Below are 19,574 nucleotides of genomic sequence, written 5' to 3'. Positions count from 1 at the left end.
TGGATGTGTCTACTTAGAAGCTGAAACTCAGTGAAATCTTTAGTTAATCTTTGAGAGTGGTCTGATGTCACTGAAACTGTACCGTTGAATGCAGTTTCCATCCAGTTTTGTGGGTGCTGTGAGAAAGTCGTGGTGGATGTTGTGGGATTGTGTGACTTTTCTGTTGCCAGATCTGTATGTGTTTTAAGTTAAACATTGTAAGATAAATAAATCAGCATATCGATCTGTGTGGGTTTTGCTTGGGCTGATTGAAAAGATGTGAAATGAAAGAGAAGAGAAAAACATGCTTTAAATACAATCAATGGCATGAGCTGTACTGACCTTGAAACCGAATGTCTGTTGCTTCAAATCACTTGCACACAAAGCATTTCCATTCATCCAGTGGAGAGGCTGTGGAGAAGCAGACCTACTGTTAGACTGAGGGGTGGTTTTGGAGTGAAAAAGATGGAAAGAATGTATATTGATTTTTAAGAAGACATCAGCCAGCTAATGTATACTTTATCTGCAACTGATGAAATGCTTAGTTAAAGTACCATTGTGAAAGGAGAATGCACCATATGCACCATGAGAAGATGTGTCTTAGTTCTTAGTTGAGTACCAGTTCTTAACTTTCATCCAAGAATAAGACTTAATTTCAAATTTGTCTAAAGCTATCTAATTAATTTAGATCTAAAGGTTTGAATTATACCTAAGTAGTGGAAATTCCTGTATATAATTTTAGAAGGGAAACAGGTAACTCTTTGTTACAGCACAGAATCCTTATTTCCTGATGAATCCTCACAAATGTATAACCTGTGTGAACTAGCTAGCTAGCTGGGGGTAGTTTTCGTGCAGAGCATCAGAGCATTGCTGTGCCCCATTGCCTCTTTGTTTTTTGCTGACAAGATCAGCAGCTAGTCCCAGAGACAGGACCTGGGGAGAGAAAGGCTCAGTGCTGGGCCTGTTCAGGAAACTTCACCCTTCTGCTAAACCTCAGGATATTCACATCTTAATATTTCTTTGTGGAAGCATTTTTAAGCTTTTACTTCAAATTAGAGACAGAAAGATAGAGCATGCCCAATTCAGAAAGCATTCAGCAATGTGGTGGACATACACAGTTCCAAAAAGGCCAGTGCCTTAATTGTTGACACACAGCTGCGATGAATGAATCCCTCTCCGCTTCCTCAGTGAGTGCCTTTCCCACCAGGTTATCACTCACTGTGGCTCTCTCACTTTCTGTTGCTGAATTCACACGTGGGAAAAGATTTGAGTGTGACAAACATTTTTCTGCAGTTTTGACCAGAAATTCCATCTCTGAGCCAGGAAAGCTTTTCTTCTGCAGATTAGTGAAAGCTGGTACGTTTCCAGCAAATGTTTTGATTTGGTGAATTGGTATTTCCAGTCAAAAACTATTAAAAGATTCTTCTTTTCTTTTTGATGTTGATCTTCTTGCAGCGCTACCACAAATGGGAGACTTTTTTTTTTGTATAAAAGGATTTCATCTCTCTTAGCTTTCAGAAATGATCTTTCATATCCTTTCTGTATAAAATAAAGCTTACATTGCGAAGAAACACGAGGCAGCTAGGAAAGCATTCACAATTTTACCTATTTATATGATATTTTCTTCATCTCACTATTTAGTAGGGAAATCCCAGTACTCATTGTGAGAAGTAGGTTACAAAATAAATGTGAAGATGATCCTTCCTTCCCCTCTGAGTTACCTGTAAATACCACCAAATTGCATCTGCTACTTTTAGGGGAAAAGCATATTATCTCTAACTCTGCTTTAAATCCTACAATCACTTCCATGAATAATCTGAAAACCATCTGTTTTTTTCTTTTTTTCAATCAACTTCCTCTCTGTTCTTTTTTTTTTTTTTTTTTTTTTTTTTTTTTTTTTAAATCCTGCTCTTATCATGCCATTAGACAGGTACAATCAATAATAAGAGAAAATTGCAGTAACTTTACTGGCCATGTGTCCTAGTCTCTCCTTGGCTTCACTGTAAGATTTTGAGAAAAAACATGCCAGCCCTCTGGCTGTCATGAGACAAATATCTCTCAGTCTCTTTTCTTAGAGCTTACTGCAGTTTTAGTAATTGAGTACTAAGGGAGTCCAGGTTCGTTGTAGTCTGATCTGCTATAAGTTTTTAATTCTAAAAGATGTCTCATACCCACCTCAAAATTTCATGCCTAAATGCCTCACCTCCATGATGACATTTACTATCTCCCACCTTCAGTAAGAGTAGCTATGAATTTGTGAGAGTTTACTGAGACTGAGTGATTATTAGGAATTAAATGTGTAAAATACAACTTCTCAATATATTTTTCTCTTTTTTGGTTTCAAAAATGTTGCACAAACACTTCAGTCTTCAAGGACTAATTAAAGCTAGATAATTGATGTTCTGTAAGTTCCAGAAGCTGAGTGCAGTCCTTCTACTAACTTTGAATTCCTTTACATCTTGAAAAATAACTTCCAAGGCACTTAAACAGGAACTACGTATGCATAGTTTGTGGGGCAGCTGTGATCCATGAAGTCTTTGAACGTAGCTTTTGAAATTGCAGCTGTCCCAGCCCTAGCAGGTAATGCTGAAGCTCCTGTGATATAGTGATTTCTTTCCAGTGTTGCAATCAGCAGACCAAGCTGAAGTTATCCATTGGCTTATAACACTGAGAAATCACTGTGGTGACTTCTGTGTCAATCACATCATGGGGATGAAAGTGCATTTGTTTCACAGTCCCAGCTTGATGTCTTACCTACTGGGTAGACCTCTTGACAGAAACAGGAGGAATATCAGTGTTAAATACTAATTTCCTAATTACTGGTTTTAAATACTGATACATTATTTTTCTGCAGACCTAAGCTTAAGGAATTTCTGGCTCAGGAGGCCTATGGTGGCTATCAAATTGCTTTCTCTGATATTTAAAGACTTTATTTTGTGAGAAGTAGAAAAGGAATTTGAATCTGTTTGGGGAAGAATTAACTTCTTAATTCAGGTGGTGTAATGCAAAGTCAGGTAAAAGGGGGAAGAAAAAAAGTAACTTTTACATCTCAAACATTGGAAGTCTTGTCCTATTGCTCAGCCAGTGGAGCAGTTGATTGTGAAATTACTGAGTCTTTTTTCTGTTTATAAGAAGCAACCGTATTTTCTAAGGAGATGGTTTGCTGAAACTACTTCTGTGCCAGCCCATCTTTGTAATCCAGGAGTATATCCTGGTTTCAAGGGATATGCTGTGAGCAAGTTAGGGTAAGAATTTTTAATCAGTTTTGAAAGTGAAGTAAACTACCTTACCCTTCTGGTGTTCCCATAGGGAATGGAAAAGCTACAGTGCAATAAATTCACACCTTGCTTACTCTGTGATAATTCTCCCCTAAAAGTAAAGCCTTCATGTTAAGGATATGTTGCTGTCTACTCCATGTAGTTCAGAGAATAAATGTATCATCTCAGGATTTCTGAATTCTTCTCTTGATTTTACTGCTTGCTCACTTTATTACTTTTGACAAATGACTTTCACAGCAATTTATATCTCACTCGCTATTCCATGTCTAGTAGCAATATAATAATCAGTATCTGTTCTATCTAATGTCTACATTACAGAGGCATTTTAAGATGGAATTATCTTGTGCAGTGCTTTGAGCTCCTGAGATAGTATACTTCATTATATCATCACAATTTTAGAGTGATAAGTGTATATTTTTTTCTTCATTTTCCAGATGTTCAACTTACCCATGGCTCTTTTCATTCCACCATCAGTGTTTGCTGTTCATCTGCAATTTAATCTACTTTACCAGTTTTGGATACATACAGAGGTAAACTCCTTTCTTTAAGCCATGCCTAAACAGTTAGCCTGGAGCAGTGTCTTGGAAATCCACTAGCAGCTGATTTATTGTGTAAGAAAAATCTTTGTCTGACTTCTTTAAGGAGAAACATCTGTTCATTTTTATTCCTTTTTCTGAATATATATTGCTGAGTTTATAAGAAGCAATGAGGCCAGTTGGTCCCAATTAGATTAAAAAAAAAAAAAAAGAAAAAAAAAAGGAAAAAGAAAAGTAACTGTAGGGAATCAAAATTTTTTTTGAATTTTAATACTATATTTTCCTATCTTGCAGCTTATTAAAAATTTCTGGCAGATAACTGCATCTGATTTCATTTCTAAGATAAATATAGGGAAAAAATAATAAAAAAAAGTGCTTAAAGGTTGTTTGGAGTTACAATTGAGGTCAGATATTATTTCCATCTGAATGCATGTAGTTCTCGGATGAAAAGATTTTGTTTCCTGATAGCTATTTGTTTATGACTGTACCTATTTATTTATTTTGTGAGTGCATATGCGAAATCTATTTTACATACACATAAAATTAATAACACTGCAATTATTAAGTAGTTTCCCACATTTCTCAAGTAGTTGAGCAGCCTTCTGCCTTCTCCCACACGCTACTTTTGCATGCTATGTCAGTAGCATGCATTTCAGTAGCTTCTACTAGGCTGCAGGCTAATTACCTCTGCGATACTTTTACTCCTTTGATTACTCTGATGATTCAAATGCCTTTTTTCATCCATTATGCCATCTATAGGATAGTGTATTTGGAAAACAATTTTATTCTTTTTATTTGCTATTCTATGTGATCATGTTGGTTAAATCTCTGTTTTTATTTTATCTTTTTTGAGTGCCTGCTTAACTATATATATATATGTATAAAAACAAAACACCACAACCATCAAAAAGAAGCTATTTACAGTAGCCCAATAGCAAACTTTTGTTATTGATGTTTCAGTTCTTCTGGACAAATTTCTAAAAAAATTAACATATGTCTCAAGTTCTGCAACATCATGTGGATAGCAAAGGTTTACAATAAAATGTAACAAACTGCACCAGAACTGCAATAAACTCAAGTTAATGTTGTCAAAATGTTTTGAGCAAATATGATCCAACAGTTTGAAATTATAGCAAATAAATACTCTGAATTGCACGGTAGCAGTTTCTTTGACCATGCCCTGGGATCTCCAAATTGATTTTTAGGTGTTTTATTCCTAAGAAAAATATCATGTGCCTCATTTAGCTGTTCTCTTCTGTCTGAAGCTATTTGTTCCTTGGCTCAGAGATGTCCCTGGTGTTTAGCTGTAAGTCAGTGAGTCCCAGCACTTGTGCCGTAGTGTACATCTAAAGTGAATTTCAGGGACTTATGAATCACCTACATCCCTCTAAAGTCCTAAATTCCTCATAGGACTTTAAAGCAATTTTCATATTGTATGAGCCAAGTTTCGACAGTAGTCTAAATAGGAATTAATTTCACTCTCAGTGAAAAGATAAGCACTTCGAACTGCTAAATTTGTGTGTCAGTAGGTACACAATGGATCTTTTATACAGATTCAGTTGGTCCAATCATAGATCTTTGTTTACTAAAGAGACACATTCTTAGTGTTGATATTATTGAAATTTTAATGCGATTAAAATCAGTTGAAATACACTGAAGTCATGCCTTAAGGTAAAAAAATAATGTCAAAAAAGAAATAGCATTACACTCTGTTCTTCCCTCAAGAGTAAGGACCTAATAGACAAGAGAACATAAAGGAGGGGAAATAGCAGCAGCTATTGTAGACACAGAGGTTTATACTAGCCAGTATTTTTGATGAAGTTAAACTGATTTTAACTATTACACTCAATTTTGTTTGGTTTGTGACAACTGTTACAATTTAACTTGTTAGAGATTTTCCCTCTGATATTTTTTTTCTAACAGATATTTTCCTGACTTTTAATAGTGTTAAAAAATAAAAGTATATGAAAGTTTGCATCTAAGGGAAGGAATTTTATTTAAGTCTAGATTTCAGTTTGGGGAGTTTTTGTTGTTATTAAAGAAATAGTTCAAACTGAATTTAATAATTAAAGAAGTCATTCTACTGTGCTGAAACTTTGTATGCCATGTTTCAGCTTAGAGCAAAAGTTCGTAGCCCAAGTATGATCCCTGATATTTTCCCAAATTTTGCTTAAAATATGTTTAGTACTATTTCAAAAAATACTTAGAGAAGTTTCCTGTGTTATCACTTCGGCATTCTTCAAGATTTGTTGTGTCAGTTTTTGTTTTGCTTTCCTACTGGCAGGTTAGGGACAATCTGTTTTATTTTAACTCAAGTAGCTCATATATTCCTGCAAAGAATATGTCCTTTTATTTTAAATAAGTTCTCAATTTTACACACTGTAAATTTTGTACAAGAACTACACTATACCATATTTTAGTAATAATAAAAGACCTTTAGCACTGAAATCAGAAGGGACTGGTGGATGATAAGCTGGACATGAGCCAGCATTGTGCCCTCACAGCCCAAACAGCCAACTGTATCTTGGGCTGCATCAAAAGAAATGTGGCCAGCGGGGCAAGGGAGGTGATCTTCTCTATGCTGGTGAGAATTCACCTGGAGTACTGCATCCAGGTGTGGAGTCCTCAGTACAAGAGAGACACTGACCTGTTGAAACAAGTCCAGAGGAGGGTCACAAAAATGATCCAAGGAATGGAACACCTCTCCTGCAATTACAAGCTGAGAGAGCTGGGGCTGTTCAGCCTGGAGAAGAGAAGGCTCTGGGGAGACCTGACTGCAGCCTGTCAATGTCTAAAGGGGAGGCTATAAGAACGAAGGGGACAGACTCTTTAGCAGGGTCTGTTGTCACAGGACAAGGGGAAATGGTTTCAAACTAAAAGAGGCAAGATTTAGATTGTATATTAAAAACAAATAAATAAAAATAAAAATGGTTTTTACAGTAAGGTTGGTGAGGCACTGAAACAGGGGTGCCCAATGAGGTGATGTATGCCACCCCAGAGAAATTCACGGTCAGACTGAACAGGGCTCCGAGCAACCTGATCTAGCTGTAGGTGTCCCTGTTCATTGCAGGAAAGTAGAACTAGACCTCTAAAGGTCCCTTCCATCTCAAACAATTTTATAATTCTGGATACAAGTAAGGCATTTCTGTAATTATTAAAGAAATAAAGGGTTTCCAAGGGTGAAAACACAACTGTGTTTTAAACTGTGATTTAAATAAGTTAGGCATTTTTCATTGGCCGTATTTAGGCCAATGGAATGAGTCAGTCAGTAGATGTGGCCTTGAATGGACAGGGAGAAATGTTTGTATGACTAGTCCATGAGGGAAGTTCAAAAATAAATAAATAACTAAAATAATATTTTGGTTAAAGAACACTAAAAATCTAATTTTTCAAAAGCCACAAAATGTTTCAGGACTGTTACTGACAGACAAAAATACTCCATTTCAGTTTATTTTCACAGGTGATTTAGAAGGTCTGTGGCTTATATTAAACTATATCCTTCCGTTATGCATTTATAACAACCTATAAGTTAGGTGCGTTTATAACCTGATAGACACCTGTGAAAAAACAGAAATTAGTTTCTGTTGGTTTAGCTGTAATTTTATGACATGTCAGATTGTACTTGGAAAATATCAACTGAATCAATCCCTGTTGGTAGTGTTTGATCTTTGATATGTATTAATTTCTGTTTAATTTTCTAATTTGGAGAAAGACTGTAATCTATGCCTTTTACCATACTCATCGAAGTCAGATTTCTTAAAGCATCTCTTTTTCCCTTGTTTAAATCTTACTGCATCATCAAAGCAGATAAAGGTGATGCACTCCAATTAACAAGGAATAACTTGGCTGAAAACAGGCTGGAAAGCACTGGGAAACAATCTAGCAGCACCTTATGCAGGCTGGCAAAAGGGAATTGAAATTACTCTAGACATAGTCTAAAATGTATGTGTTTATATCAGAAAACACTGATTCAGTAAAGCTGAAACTTGCTGTGGAAGTGTGCCAAGTATGCCGTATTTAATGTCCACCCCCAAATTCACAACCATGAGGCACATAGGAAAGCAAAGAGAGCATGATTTCAGTCGGATGTTCCTGTACTGTGTGCAGGTTGAAGCTTGACTTTCTTTAGCTTTGTCTTATGCTCTGTTTTATTTAATTAAAAAACAATCAAAGATAGAAATTGTGGAGACTTCACTCTTTCATGAGGAGGAATTCTGTTCCTGGCCATGCAAAGCATATCAGCTGTCAGAACAGATGAGTTGTTGTGGCTCAGTCCTGAAGTCCTTAAGTCCATCATCTTAGGAAGTCCACTTAGGAAGACAGCCATATTCAGAAGCAATCTTCAATGGATTTTGAAATGCAGGCACAAATTCAATGAGGAAATGAAACAAGCATGTTAAAGAAAAAAGTAAAATTAAGTAAAATATATACAAGTGCACATAGTTATTTTAAGCAACAATACACTTGTGAATACCAAATCAATATCAAGATCTGTTCTTTAAGATCTAGTGGACATAGATGCCCCTTTAAGCAGAAACTATTTAAGACAAATGTCCAGTGGGTGACAGTTAGAAGAATTATAAATTCTTTAGGACAATGTGATAAACAAGTGACAGCGTTAGACAACAGATAAGATATTCGGGGGGATAAAGAGCAATGTTCTTAAACTAAAAGAAAGTTTAGATTAGATATTTTTACTTAGAGGGTGGTGAGATGCTGGTGCAGGCTGCCCAGAGAAGCTGTGGATCCTCCATTCCTGGAGGTGTTCAAAGCCCAATTGAGTGGGGCCCTGGGTAGCCTGGTCTGGTGGGTGGCAACTCTGTCAGGCAGGAGGTTGGAACTGAGTGGGGCTTTATGGTCACACAAGCCATTCAGGGATGCTATTATGCTGTACACAGTTATTATATTCTATATTCAGGACCAAACAAGTGAGATTGATCCTTTATTTTCTTCCATGTTTCATTTTTACATTTTTTTATACCAACATTTTGCACATAGTGTGCTCCAGACTCTATTAAATAAACAAGAAAGGAATGCAGAAGCAAACAAGTGTAAAAAGGGTTATTTAAAATATTTTCAATAGTTTAGTAGTTTTAAAGCAGCTTAGAAATCTGTATCTTAAAACTGAAAATGAGATTTTGCATTAAAAAAGCATTTCAACAAAATTAGTTGTTTACTATGTGTTTGAGTTTTTGCAGCGGGAAAAGGATGCTTTTGTTTTTTTTGTGGTTGTTTTGTTGAGTGGGAGGAAGATTTTGGTAATAAACTAAATTATTTAACAGTGTGCAAAATTGAGATGATCCCCTGGTAGGTTTAAAAAATAATAATGCTATCAGTTTGCAAAGGCATACGTTTGTGCTTAATTTATTGTACGTTAAGTAGTTCCTATAAGGTCAGTGAGTAATGAAACAAATTTAACGTGTAGAAGATTTTGTGAATGTTTTTGCTTATAAGTGTACTGGATCACAGTAGAAACCAAGTGTGATTAACTAGTATTGTTCCCTTGCCAAGATGAAAACAGTGTTGTTTTGTTGTTGTTTTTTTTTTTTAATAGACAGTGTTGTGAGTAAAAGGTAAAATCAGTAATAATCTAAGGCATGCAGTATAATTGTGAAATTGAAGACTTTCTTGAATTTTTCCCTGGAAATTCAATTTGAATTCAAATAGCATGTCAGCCAAATCTTTCATTTTCTGTATTCTAATATATTGGCTCATTTAGTGAAAGAACAATCTTCTGTTTAATTCAGTCCGTATAGGCAAAACTATTTGAGCCTGTTTGATGTGCTGTTTCAAATTAGAAACACGCACAGCTGTCCTATTCAAGTTCCAAGGGATTCGTCTAAAAAGTTACTGTTTTTGCAAAAGGTGATTGGAAGGATGGATGCAATTTAGAGGTGATATACAGCCATTCTCCTAGTCTGATATTCAAGTTTGTACCTGATAAGTCTCAGTGACCCAGATGATTGAACTGGGGATGCCAGAAACAGGCCATGTTGTCTGACATTCTACCATACAAGCAGGATGTTCTCACTGTTACAAAGACAGAAGAAATCATTCTAAAGCCAGTGGGGAATTAACTAATCACTGATTTGCATAAAAACAACATTTTATTTTGCGGAGGAAAGTTCTGGTGCCATTCCTGATAGCTGATGCTTCAGAAACTCATTGCACATTTGCCACAAACTGACAGCTCAAGCATTTATCATGGGTAGAACGAGAGAGCAAATAAATCAATAAACACCAAGAAGATAAAAATATTTAATGCAGACATGGCCTTTGTAGGTCCAAATAGAATATATACATGATGTAGGCAGTAAAGCTCAAACATGATTTGAAGAAACAAAAAGATCTCACTACTTCAACTCAATGTGTCTGCTAAAATGACTTAGGTTTTCTGACCAGCCTATAGGATAAAAGTCATCTTGTCATTGCACTTGCCAGGGAGCAGAAAAGTACAAAGCAAGCCGCGCTATCACTAAGCAGAAATACTAGCAATACGTGTAAACTGTGTTCCACTTTTCCATTATTCACTTTCCCCTTGATGAAGAATAAGTATATTCTTTCTAGATATACATAGCATATAATATATGTATCTATATTATAATATATGTATAGCATCTACTTTTAATATATATAATTATATATTATTTGTATATATATAACTATATATAATATATAACTAAATTTATATATATATAACTAATTAATATAATATAGCATCTACATATAATGTATGTATAGCATCTACTTTTTTTCCTGTATTTAAAGAATAACATAATAGAGAGAAAATAAAACATTCATAAGAAAGCAGACCTGGGTTAGATATTAGGAGGAAATACTTCACTCATAGAGTGGTGAGGTGCTGGAACAGGTTGCACACAGAAAATGCCCCATCCCTGGAGGTCTTCTAGGCCAGGCTGGATGAGGCCATGGCAGCCTGATCTGATGGTTGGCAACCCTCTCTATAGCATCAGGGTTTGGAACTAGGTGGTCTCTAAGATCCTTTCCAACCTAAGCCATTCTATGGTAACTTAACTGTTTCTTATCTAGCTTCTCTTTCAGCTAAGCTGATGAATAGAGGAGGACTTAAAAATATCTGAATCATTTAAACTAGATGAGTCATTCCCTGAGCTTGCTTAATACATTCTGCAGTTTACCATGCAGCTCAGGAGCTGAGATCATTTTCATTCAAAAACTGCCTACTCAGTAATCAACTTATTTTGGAAGTCTGTGATGGATGGGCAATATCCAGCAGAGGAACCCTTCCCTTCCTCTGCTGGAGCTGGATCTCTAGTGAGGCCAGAAATGAAAAGAGTATGGACAAAAATATAAGCAGAAACTTGATTTATCATCCTAATAATTAAGTCCTTGAGTTTGAGTGCTGACTTCTTCTCCTTGTGTTAAAGACAATTCTTACAAGATACAGCTATGAAATGTTTAATTCAGTAGTGGTGGGTTTTATTAATTTACCTTTAGAAACCCTAAAAGCAGAAATCTTATTTCAGTAGTTTTATTTAGATCACTCGTGTGTATTCTGTCTGAGGAGAATTATCAAGGTGAGTGTGAAATGAGATATTTAGAGACAGAATACATTTCAGTACGTTCTACATTCTGCAGAACAATCTAAGCAACCTATTTACCAATTAAAGTTAATAAAATAATGAAAGGATACTAAATTAACATGGAGATAAATTAGAGAAACCAAATTCCATTAAAAAAAAATATAAATATATATTTCTCCATATTTTAACAAAGTTACATTTAATAATCTTGGATTTTGCTCATAGTTGTAGTCATTGAGAATCTATTTTAATTGGTTATGGCTTCAAAAGCAAAATAATATTTGAAAGGCATTTATTAAAAAAAAAAAAAACAAAGTGTGGGATGATGACTATATTTTTGTCTTTTTAAAGAGGTACAGTGGAGAGGTACAGTTTAATATATTTGGTTTATTTCATGACTGGCATATGATTTATTGCTCTGTTTTTTTCTCCACAGTCACCAGCATGTATTTGTCAAGCTGATTAAAAAAAGACTGAAATTGTATAGCAGTTTTTCTCCTGGAGTTTGTTTAAAATGCTTAACTTGATATATGACTGAAAGAGTGACTTCCATTGTGCTCTGCTATTTGTAATAAAGCAGTTAGTGATGGCTTTCTTGCATTTTAGTGGAGAACTTGATTGACATATCCAACATGTGCTTATCTTTCTACAAGAAGGCTTAATTAGAACTTAAAAAATAATAATAAAAAATAATGAAATGTTGCATTCACTTGCTGAAAGTTGTAGCTGAAATATTCACGTCAGATGTCTATTTGATTCAAACCTTACCTTCTGGTTAAAGCATAAACCAACAAAAAGTGACAACTGTCTGCCTTCAAGATAATTTACTATAAACACATTTCTTAAGTCTGTGTGTTTATTATATAAACATACCCTAAACTTGACTATCCATTAAAACTAGGCTTTCACCTCCCATTCCTACAGTCCAGATTTGTCAGAAATTCACCCCTACCATTAAACTCTTTATGATCCCAACAGACCTGATTCCTTTGGCTTATTTTATTTCTAAACTATAAATATTGTTTTTTGGTTCCTCAGTGTGGAAATTTGGCTACATCCATTTTACATGCTTACTGGAATAGAAAACTGCCTAATCAGATAGGAAAACAGTTGGCGGTATATAAATCAGGGTTTGCTGAGGATTTCAAAGTGTGAAACTGGGCAGACAAGCATGTATCCTAGGAGTTCTGCCTTTCCCTAGACTCCCTGTAGAGAATTCACATGGCAAATATGATCACCAGGGCCATCTGTATAAATACATGGGTGTGTTGTCCTGAATTAACACAGCAGCTCTATTGGGAATGTAATTAAAGTCTTATATTTAAATTTCCCCACCAAACTGTCTGAAGTCCAGATTTATATACCAGGAATAAAAATCTTATCTTACTTTTAATGAAGAAATCAATTGTAATACCTGTTGTACCACCAACTAGTCTAGCTGAAACCCCACAGTTAAGTTCAGAGTGCTCTTTAGTGAAGCTCCAGGGATGAATTTACCCTCTTCTGTCCTGCAGATCAGTGGCATTGAAGGTCATGCTCTGCTACAAACAGCTTTTCTTATACTTGAAGAAAAAAGCTGATTTTTTTAATTATTTTTTTTATTTAGTGGTGCTTTTACTGTAACATTTCCTCCTCTGCTCTGTCGACATTCCTTCCTAACATTCATGTTGAAACAGAGTTGAGCAAAGATTCATGTTGTAGTGGTGACAGGAGGAGTTGTTACACAAGATGTAAAGTTTCCTTTGGATTTCATGTCACGATTTTTTCTCATTATTTAAACAAGAACTACATTGAAGTGGTGCAGGTACCAGGCAATAAAGATTTCCCTTGGTGCTGACAAACTCTGAGACCGCAAACGGACGTGCTTACATGCCACAAGAGATTGCATGATGTTCTTTTCCTTTAGGCAAGGGATTGCTGTCACAGAGGAAACATCTTTATATAAGACCTGTTATTATAGGAAAAAACAAAAAACAACCAAATTCTTGTTTTATATGAAGGTTTGACTTCTGGAATTTTTTATTCAGCAAATTGGGGAAAGTTTGTAAGCACATAGCTTTTAGCCTGCCTTGTTTTTTAAACTGCTCTTGAAGCTGCTTCAAGTGTTCTCATAGCAAGTATGCATTTTTTAGCAACTTTTTGATGCAATAATGTAGGAATATATTGCTTAAAAAAAAAAAAAAGAAAAAATCCTTGTTTTAGAAGAGATATTACAAGTCCTTTCTCAATGATATATATAAGATACCTACATGTCAGATTCATGTATATTTTATCTAATCTATTTGTAAGGTTTTGTCAGGTGAAAATTGTTTTGTGGCTATGTGATGTTAAACTATAAACAAAGCAAACAGGAAAAGAGTTTTGCTGGAATGCTGAAGTTCATTGTGGGTCAGTGACATGGTTGCTCAGGTGAACATGATGTGTTAATTGGGAGAGGAAAAACAGGAGACAGGGTTTGAGTTAGTACGGTAGTTGTCTGTATTTAGGAAACTAACACAAGAATATCCCCTCTCCCAGCCATATTGGTCAACATTCTAATTTAATTATAAGATCACACTAGGAAGAGTTGGTATATGTCATTTTTTAAGGCTAATTGGAGTAATTTTTCTGTCTTCCAAGATAACTGCAAGATGATGATGTAAACTAGAATTATTTAAACTCACAGAGTTCTTTTCCTTTCAGTAGAATGAAATAGACTTTGAAATAAAGGCAATAGAGATATTGGACCATGATATTTCCACCATATATTTTTAAATTTTGAAACTAATTTTCAGTTAAAAAAAAACAAACAGGGCTGAAGTGCATAAAAAAGCAATAATAGTAGAAAGTATATTATTTTTCTAATGAAAATCTCAATTGTAAGCCACAAAATATGTGATCTGTTCTGATATCATTTCAAATTTATTTGATATTTTATTTATTTTTAAATTGAAAAGTTTTTTTTTCCAGAAATGTGAAAATGTTTATTCTAAAAAGCTATTTTGAATAGAAACCTATTTTAAGATAAAAATGATGTCTTGAATGACTGAGCTATGGCAGTGTATATATCTTGGTGATTGGTTGCAACTGCAAAGTGTGCCTGGTTACTGCTACTATAAATATTTACCTGCTGTGTTGTGATTGATGTTCTTCAAGGAAGATGTCTGGACACAATGACACAGACATCTGCCCCACGGCAGTGAGGGAAGATTGACAGCTGAGAGGCTGATTGGTAGCTGGAGCATCCACCACTGCTTTTTTCCTCTCTGTAACTTTCTAGGCATTCTTTTGAACATCGTCTGTTGTTCCATCACATTAAATTTTCTTACATGCCAACTCCTGCAAAGTTCTTTTTTTGTTTTTTTTCACTGTGATTTCAGTAGGCTCCTGTGAGCTTCAAATGTCAGGGTCAGAGAGTATAAAATCTTGCCTGGCAAAAATTATTTTACTATCTTAGCCTTTGCAATTTACTGTGATGAAGGCTCTGCTCATAGGAGTTTTGCCCCCTGTGGTAAGATGGCAGAAGGTAGAAAACATCAACAAAATTGGTGTTCTTCATGAGGTGCCGCTGCAGGAGGCTTCAAAATCCACTGTTATAGAAGTGATGTATTTCCTCTTGTTGATATCATATAAGTTTATATTTACAAAATATAAAATATGTGTTTATAATATATATATATTTATAAAATGTAAAATGCAAAAAAAATTCTACTGACAATAGTTTTTAGTTTTGGTGGGGTTTTTTGTTTTTGTTTTTTGTTGGTTTTTTGTTTGTTTGTTTTCCTATTTTAGAAATGTGCTAAGTTTATAGGAGCAAGCTTACTGATAGTAATGGAAATTTCTAGAAATAGCATACTGTACCATTTTGATCAAAGTTAGGTGTGGTCTAATAGATAGATCACTGTTCTCTCAGGTGCTGGGTTACAGTTCAATCCAAGACACTTAATTCAGTAGTTCAATTCAGTGGTTACGTCTTACATAGCTAAATACAGTGGGATTTTCTGCTTGAGAGATTAGGGAAATGGAGCTAGCATGAATGATGAGTTGTTTCTCACCTTTTGGTGGTGTTTTCAGGTTTGAACTTATTTTGAGTGAGTTCTGAGAAATACAAATGCCCCTACTTATGTTGTCCTTGGCTTCTGAGTTAAAAAACAAAACAAAACAAAACAAACTTGTCCCAGTGTTCTGCTTTTCCAGCCATTGTGTACATGATTTTGAGAGAGATGCTCCAGATGTTACAGTTCACTATATCTGAAGAATTGGATCATTTCTATACTCCTTCCTTTGCAGAAATGCTCTGCTTAACCTAATAATCAGAAGTTCTTTTCATGTTATTAAAGACGAATATAAACATAAATATTTATTAATTTTATTTTTATATTTGCTTTATTCATAAACTTAATTCATAAGCATTTTATGACAAAGCTTGAATCATTATAGTAAGTTTATGGCAATCATCACTTTGTGTCATTTTTTATCTAGTACTGAGAGGATCAAGGCTGGATTTCCTCTACTGTTAAACAGTTGTCCTAGATCTCATCTTCACTATGAGTTTACATTGGTCTAAGTCATTGCTGCAACTTTCTTCTCAAATGCGCACATATTGGATTAGATTCAAGAACTGACCCAGTTAAACTCATTTAGAAAAATGAAACAAATATAGTTTCTACTTACACTGGTTCTCTAATGATAGGTTTGTTGTGCTATTTTATTTCTTTTGGGGTAAAAGGAGGGTGTTGGTAAAAGGAGAAAGCAGTCAAAGATACTGAAGGAGATTGTTTCTGGAACAGTGCCAACCATTTGCTTAGGCTGAATATTCAAATTACTGGGATCTTACAGTTACACTGCTTACCAAGAAGTGCCAATAGATATAGATAATGATCTGTGTCGAATCATAAACTAATAATAAAAGAAGAAAGTGTGCTGTTTGATAAAAAAGAAATTTGCTTTTTAACTTGCATTTTACTAGATTTCACTAATTTTTTCTTGAAAAATCTAATGAACCCAAGTTAAAGCAAAAAAATTGTGTTCTCATTCTTTTAGGCAAGTCTCTTGTAGATAAAAATCCTTATGCCTTTTGTGTCCTTCTTTTCCCTCCTTCTCATTGAATTTATACACCGTTTTCAAATTCAGATAAACATTATTTCTTTCCAAGGTTATCACTAATATTGGTCCATTGGAGTGGATTCTTAATACTCCTAGTCATCACAGAGTTCATCATGGTAAGTTAAAAAGCATAACCTCTAATTCACAAATGGGCTTTCACTAATATTCAGTATTTGGACTGTAATAAGAAAGAATAAAAATTATTATTTTAGTATTATACAAGGATTTTAATTGTGATAACTGCTCCAAAAAATAGCCCTTGTTATGTGAGAAGTTACATAGTATTAAACAATAATTTTTAAAAAATTGAACTTATATTTAATTTTTAAATCTTTACCTTTGAGATTAATTACTGGGCAGAAATGAAACCTGGATAATGTGAGATAATTTGAAGATTCTAAACAAAATAGTTCTGTAAATATAAAGAATCATATCTCACTTTCTCCGACTGCTAAAACATAATCATCAATCAGTAACAGATGCTCTTGCATTCAAATTCATGCAGTAAATATGCAGTAAGATGTTTTTTTCTTTTTGAAGTAGGACTGTTAAACGTTTTGGTGGAATTTAGTTTCAACTGTCCGAATTGTTGAAAAATATCACTTCACACATATACTTGTCAGCTGATATGAATTTCCATCAATATTCAGAAAAAATAAAGATGATACTGCATATCTAAATTTGATTAATAACTCCTCTGAATCATGAAAAAATGCTATGAACATGTCTGTGGAATAAAAGTGGATTTTATAGATGTCATTGGCTCATTCAGAGTGCAGAGATAACAAGGAGAAAAGTAACAGGAATGGAGGAGCAAAATAATTTGAAACAGACTAAAATGGAGTCATATGTACAGAGGATGTTATTAATATTTATTATATCCTCCGTGTGGAGAGTGTTTATAGCACTGTGTAGACTTTTTTAAAAGGCTGTGGTGCTGTAACTATCTAATCCTTAAAATTTGCACAAGTACTGGTAATCCTGGAGGGAAACAGTCTGCTCCTATTTGCTCTGCTGTAAATCCAGACTAATCCTCTGAACCTGATCCTCATCAGAGTTGAGAAGAATTGAGTATTGTACAGTTGCACCAAACATACTCCACAGTTTGATTTTGCTCAAACGTTTGATAGATATTTCATATACAAGTGCATTCCCAGCAAATAGATTGAAGAATCACCATGAATAAAATATTAGAGGCAGGATCAGATATATAGCAGTAGAACATAGAGACAGCTGAAAGGCAGTATGAGATAATTATGCGTAAATATATTTGACATGCATTTTCTTAGGTATAAATTAATGAGGTGATTTTTTTAACTTCTTTAATTTTCCTTCATAAATATATTTTAGATGAATTTACTCTCCAATTGAATTCTTTGTTTCACAGAAATTTTGAGTATAACATGCTACATTTGTATATTTGAATCTGAGTAGGAGGAGAGTTGCATGGTTTGTCAGTAAAAAGAAATTTTGTAAATATGTAAAAGGTAGTTAAGTCACTATTCAGAGTTACAGAATTGTAGGAGCTAGAAGGGACCTCTAAAGATCATCTAGTCCAACCTCCTGCTAAAGCAGGTTCACTTAAATAGGTTGCACAGGAAAATGAAGTTTTGAATATCTCCAGAGAAGGAGAACTCCACTTTCTCTCCAGACATCTTGTTCCAGTGCTCTGTCACCCTCAAAGTAAAGAAGTTCTTTCTTATGTTCATATGGAATTTCCTCTATTCCACATAGTGTCCATTGCCCCCTGTCCCATCACTGGACACTACTGAAAAAAAGACTGGCCCCTTCCTCTTGACACCTGCCTTTTTTTTTGGTAATCATTGATAAGATCCCCTCTCATTCTTCTCTTCTTCAGGATGAACAGTCCCAGGCCTCTCAGCTTTTCCTTATAAGGGAGATGCTCCAGGTTCCTCATCATCTTTGTATCCCTTCCCTGTCTTTCTTGAACTGAAGAGCACAGAATTGGACACAGTACTCCGGATGTGGCCTCACCAGGGCAGAGTAGAGGCAGAGGATCACCTCCCTTGACCTGCTGGTCAGGATCTTTTTAGTGCATTCCAGGATACCGTGGGCCTTCTTGGCTACAAGGGCACATTGCTGGCTTATGCCCAACCTGTTGTTCACCAAGACACCCAGGTCCTTCTCTGCAGAGCTTCTTTCCAGCAGCTCAGACCCTAATCTGTACTGATGCATGTGGTTACTCCTCCCCAGGTTCAGGACTATGCACTCGCCATTATTGAAACTTATAAGGTTCCTTTTCCAGGCCCAACTCTCTGCCTGCTCAGGTCTTACTGAATGGCAGCACAGCCTTCTGGTGTGTACACCACTCCTCCCAGGTTTGCATCATCAGCAAACTTTCTAATTTACTCCTTAAAAATATTTTTAGTTTAGAAATTGATGCTAAGGTTTCCTTTTATAACCCACTTGCATATATTCTTATATATGCAATGACTTACCTATCATTTTTATTTCAGGTAGAAATCCCTACTGCATTGACAAAAATTATGGTGGCACACTCATTATCTGGGACAGGATATTTGGTAAGTAAAACCAAACCAAAACAAGCTGTTCTCCTTCATGTTTAGTTAGTGTGTCAAACAAAATGTGTATATTTTTAATTTTGAATCTTTTTTTTTTTTTTCTTTTTCCTTCAGGAGCATTTGAGGCAGAAGATGCTAAAGTTGTATATGGCTTAACACATCCAGTAAATTCATTTGAACCCATCCTGCTCCAGGTGCTATCCTTTGTATAACTGATTCTGTTATCTTCAACAAACATTCTCAAAAAGTGCTTGTTGTTCAAAAGAAACTCCTCTCAGGCATAACTGAGATTACCTCTGTATTCAGTATTTCATTACTACTTGCTGCACTGAACATATACAGGACACGTAGAGCTATTATGAATGTACAACACAGTAAAATTATTAACTAATAACAGTGGGGCTATAACAGGCCTATGACTTACCCAGTGAATGCTGTCTATTTTGACTCACAGAGCAATATGTAGAGAAGCACAGACAGAAAATAAAATCTGTTGTTTATGTCTTCTCTAAATATTGTTAGTTCATAAGTAATCCCATGGTGTGATATCTTTTTTTTTTTTTTTAATCTGTTTTGCATATTTGATCTTCA

The 19,574-nt window shown here is 35.0% G+C and overlaps 1 protein-coding gene across 6 annotated transcripts in view; it reads left to right on the top strand.

Moving 5' to 3' along the window:
* The window catches only part of AGMO (alkylglycerol monooxygenase), a 181,996-nt gene that overhangs the window by 76,869 nt on the left and 85,553 nt on the right, over positions 1-19,574 (top strand). For all 6 annotated transcript variants that reach the window (XM_001235520.6, XM_015281873.3, XM_040695837.1 and 3 more), the window contains exons 5-8: positions 3,692-3,787; positions 16,490-16,556; positions 18,918-18,983; positions 19,098-19,177. In XM_001235520.6, coding sequence (XP_001235521.5) covers positions 3,692-3,787; positions 16,490-16,556; positions 18,918-18,983; positions 19,098-19,177 — 309 coding nt within the window. The remainder of the gene's footprint in view (positions 1-3,691; positions 3,788-16,489; positions 16,557-18,917; positions 18,984-19,097; positions 19,178-19,574) is intronic.

Source organism: Gallus gallus, chromosome 2, assembly GCF_016699485.2.
Source record: "Gallus gallus isolate bGalGal1 chromosome 2, bGalGal1.mat.broiler.GRCg7b, whole genome shotgun sequence".
Classification (NCBI taxonomy): Eukaryota; Metazoa; Chordata; class Aves; order Galliformes; family Phasianidae; genus Gallus; species Gallus gallus.
The sequence above is the reverse complement of the archived record's forward strand: the minus strand, read 5'-3'. Positions and strand labels throughout refer to the sequence as shown.